The sequence below is a fragment of the Penaeus vannamei genome, chromosome 18, assembly GCF_042767895.1.
Source record: "Penaeus vannamei isolate JL-2024 chromosome 18, ASM4276789v1, whole genome shotgun sequence".
Classification (NCBI taxonomy): Eukaryota; Metazoa; Arthropoda; class Malacostraca; order Decapoda; family Penaeidae; genus Penaeus; species Penaeus vannamei.
Window position 1 is genome coordinate 10,043,308 of NC_091566.1, and position 2,904 is coordinate 10,046,211.

Below are 2,904 nucleotides of genomic sequence, written 5' to 3' on the forward strand. Positions count from 1 at the left end.
ATTTGGTCTGTTTCCGCTCCCTGAGCGACGTTCCCTTCGCTCGGAGACGTCTGTGCCGCCATCTGCTGCCTTTCCTGGGAAATCTAGGATTCCAGAGGCTCGTCAGCCCCGGCGTCAGCCCCTCGATCCTTTCGCCTCTCTGACCAGCACCGGTGTCGGAAGCAAGGTCGCGGTCGCGGCTGCACTGGAGGCGCCGGGATAGAAAGTCGCTTCTGAACCTCGCGGAAAAGGAAATTCCTTTTTCCCGAAGGACAGCGAGGCCCGACCGCCAGCGCCGCACCGGTCATCCTCCTCCAACCCGTCTCCCTCTTATCCTACCGACCCCCCCTCCTCCTTTCCTCAAAGCAATCCGCCCCTTGCCAATCCTCGCTCCTCCTCCTCTTCCCCCCCCCCTCCCAGCCCCAGCCCAAACGAACCCCGAAGCCCACACCTCTCCCCCCCCCCTTTGCCTAATCCCCCCCCAGAGAGAGAGGCTGTGTGAGGAAGTCACTTTCTCTCTCGCTGTCCTGAGTCCGGGTACGCGAGGGAGGCGAGCGTAGTCGCGTCCGAGCTGCGAGCCGAAGAGCCGGTGTGACGCGGACCGTGCGAGCGAGTGACGGTGTCGGTTGTGACGAAGCTGTGAAATCGTTCCTGTACCTCAGTTTCCGTCATAACTTTTGTGCTTTGAAAGAGAAGAAAGATACTTTAAAGAAGTATACGTGTATTATTTAACTAAATCTTCACAGATTTTCTTGTTAATTTGAAATTGGAAAAAGATAACAGCGGTTGCATGAGTCGGTGGCTATGGTTTTTACGTGAACATGGCCTCTCAGTGGAAATGTTGTGCGAATAGTTATCATGCAATTATTGTCTTTGAAAAATCGGCAGTTTCTGAGAGAAACTTTAGTTCGGACATTTCTGAAATTTAAACTCTTGAATTTTTAAGAACTATAAGAAAGAAGAGTAAGTGAAGAGAAAACAGACGAAAGTCAGACAATACAGACACTCACCAAGAGAGAAAGAAAAGAAAATACAAAAATAAGGAAAGAAACAAGAGAAAAAGAGAAAAAGAAAGACAGAGAGAAAGAAAGACAGATAGATAGATAGAGACAGAAAGAGAAATAGAGAGAAATAAAGACAGAGATAAAGAGAGAGAGAGAGCGCGCGCGAAAAGAGAACCGAAGCACCAACTCCGAAGCCCCGAAATCGGATCCGAAGCCCCGCGACTCCTCCCCGTCCTCCCCGAAGCCCCGACTGCTCCTCCTCCAAGATGGCGATCGCACACATCATCAACTCTATCCCCATCGCCACGGACGTCTTCACCGCGACCCTGTGGTTCTTCCCCGCCCTCCTCGCCGCCATCGCCTACTACAAGTACGACGAGATCGACCCCGAGTCTAGGCCTATCAACCAGGAGAGGCTGTTCAAGGAGTACGACTTTATCATAGGTGAGTACGACCTCGTCTTGCTGCTGGCGTGTTTTGACATGCTTGTTGATTCATGTTTTTTTTTTTTAATGGCTGTTCAGCTTTCTTTTTAATTTTTTGTATCTTATTCCCTGGTGGTGAGAGTAATTTCTGAGGTGATTAGGTTATGTATAACTATATGCCTATATATCTATCTATATTTATCTATATCTCTCTATCTCTTTATCTCTCTCTCTTTCTTTCTCTTTCTCTCTTTCTTTCTCTCTCTTTCTTTCTTTCTTTCTCTCTCTCTTTCTTTCTCTCTCTCTCTCTCTCTCTCTCTCTCTCTCTCTCTCTCGCTCCCTCTCTCTCTCTCTCTCTCTCTCTCTCTCTCTCTCAATCTCTCTCTCTCTCTCTCTCTCTCTCTCTCTCTCTCTCTCTCTTTCTCTCTCTCTCTCTCTCTCTTTCTCTCTCTCTCTCTCTCTCTCTCTCTCTCTCTCTCTCTCTCTCTCTCTCTCTCTCTCTCTCTCTCTCTCTCTCTCTCTCTATCTATCTATCTATCTCTATCTCTATCTATCTCTATATATAATGTATATGTGTATACATATGTACATATGTATCATTTTCTAACTATATAAGTATGCATGTAATTTAGCATGTATGTATGTATGCATGTATATATTTATTTAAAGATTTATTAGGAAGGGTTATAGCCGTATATTCTCAGACGATACACAATAAAGACGATACAAATTAGCGTCAGCGAAATACGATCCGCCACAACTAAATAACATAAAAAAGGTATTGTAACCCCTAAAACGGGACGATTCGGCCGAAACGACCAACGAAGGAAACTACTTAACGCCCTTAATGATTTCCTGACCTCTGCTGCTTCCGGTTTCCCTTTTCCTTTCACTCACGAACTCGCTTTTAGGCCTATCCTGAACGCGGGTGTTCGTCGACTGTCGCTTTGCTTGCAGTGATGATCGTTATGAAATTATAACACAATGATATGATGATTTTGGATGAAACGGTGTTGAGGAAATTATAGTAAAGGGTTAATGACAGTAAAGAGACTGTTAAGCAAGAAGTATATGATATATGTATAATGTATATGCCAAAGAAAGTTTTGAATATTTCCCACTATATCCAAGGTCTTGCTCCCCTCCCCTCCCAGCCCCACTCCCCCCCAGCCCCTTAAGAACACGTGCGAGGTATTTTCACGCCCTTCCCTTCCCTCAGTCCCGCCCACGTCATAGCCCACGCCCGTGCCATGCCCACGCCCACCATTGTTTCCCTCGTGGGTTTATCTACTTAGTGAATTAAGGGCTGATTTGCTCACCTTACAGCGCCGATCTCATTAGCAAGGAGAGGGCATTGTTATCTCTCTCGAATGGATAATCAGTTATCTGGGGAAATTAGTTATGTTTACACTCTAATTGTTCCTTGTGTGAAGGCCTTATCAGTGGCTGGGATTTTCCTGTGTTCATTTAGAATACTTGGATAGGGATTTTGATTA

General features: G+C 46.1%; 1 protein-coding gene across 1 annotated transcript in view; it reads left to right on the top strand.

Annotated features, from left to right (window-relative positions):
* Positions 1–453: 453 nt before the first annotated feature.
* Positions 454–2,904, top strand: part of LOC113800400 (glucose dehydrogenase [FAD, quinone]) — a 109,732-nt gene continuing 107,281 nt past the window's right edge. Inside the window, exon 1 of the mRNA XM_070132863.1 lies at positions 454–1,427. Coding sequence (XP_069988964.1) covers positions 1,250–1,427 — 178 coding nt within the window. The 5' untranslated portion in view covers positions 454–1,249. The remainder of the gene's footprint in view (positions 1,428–2,904) is intronic.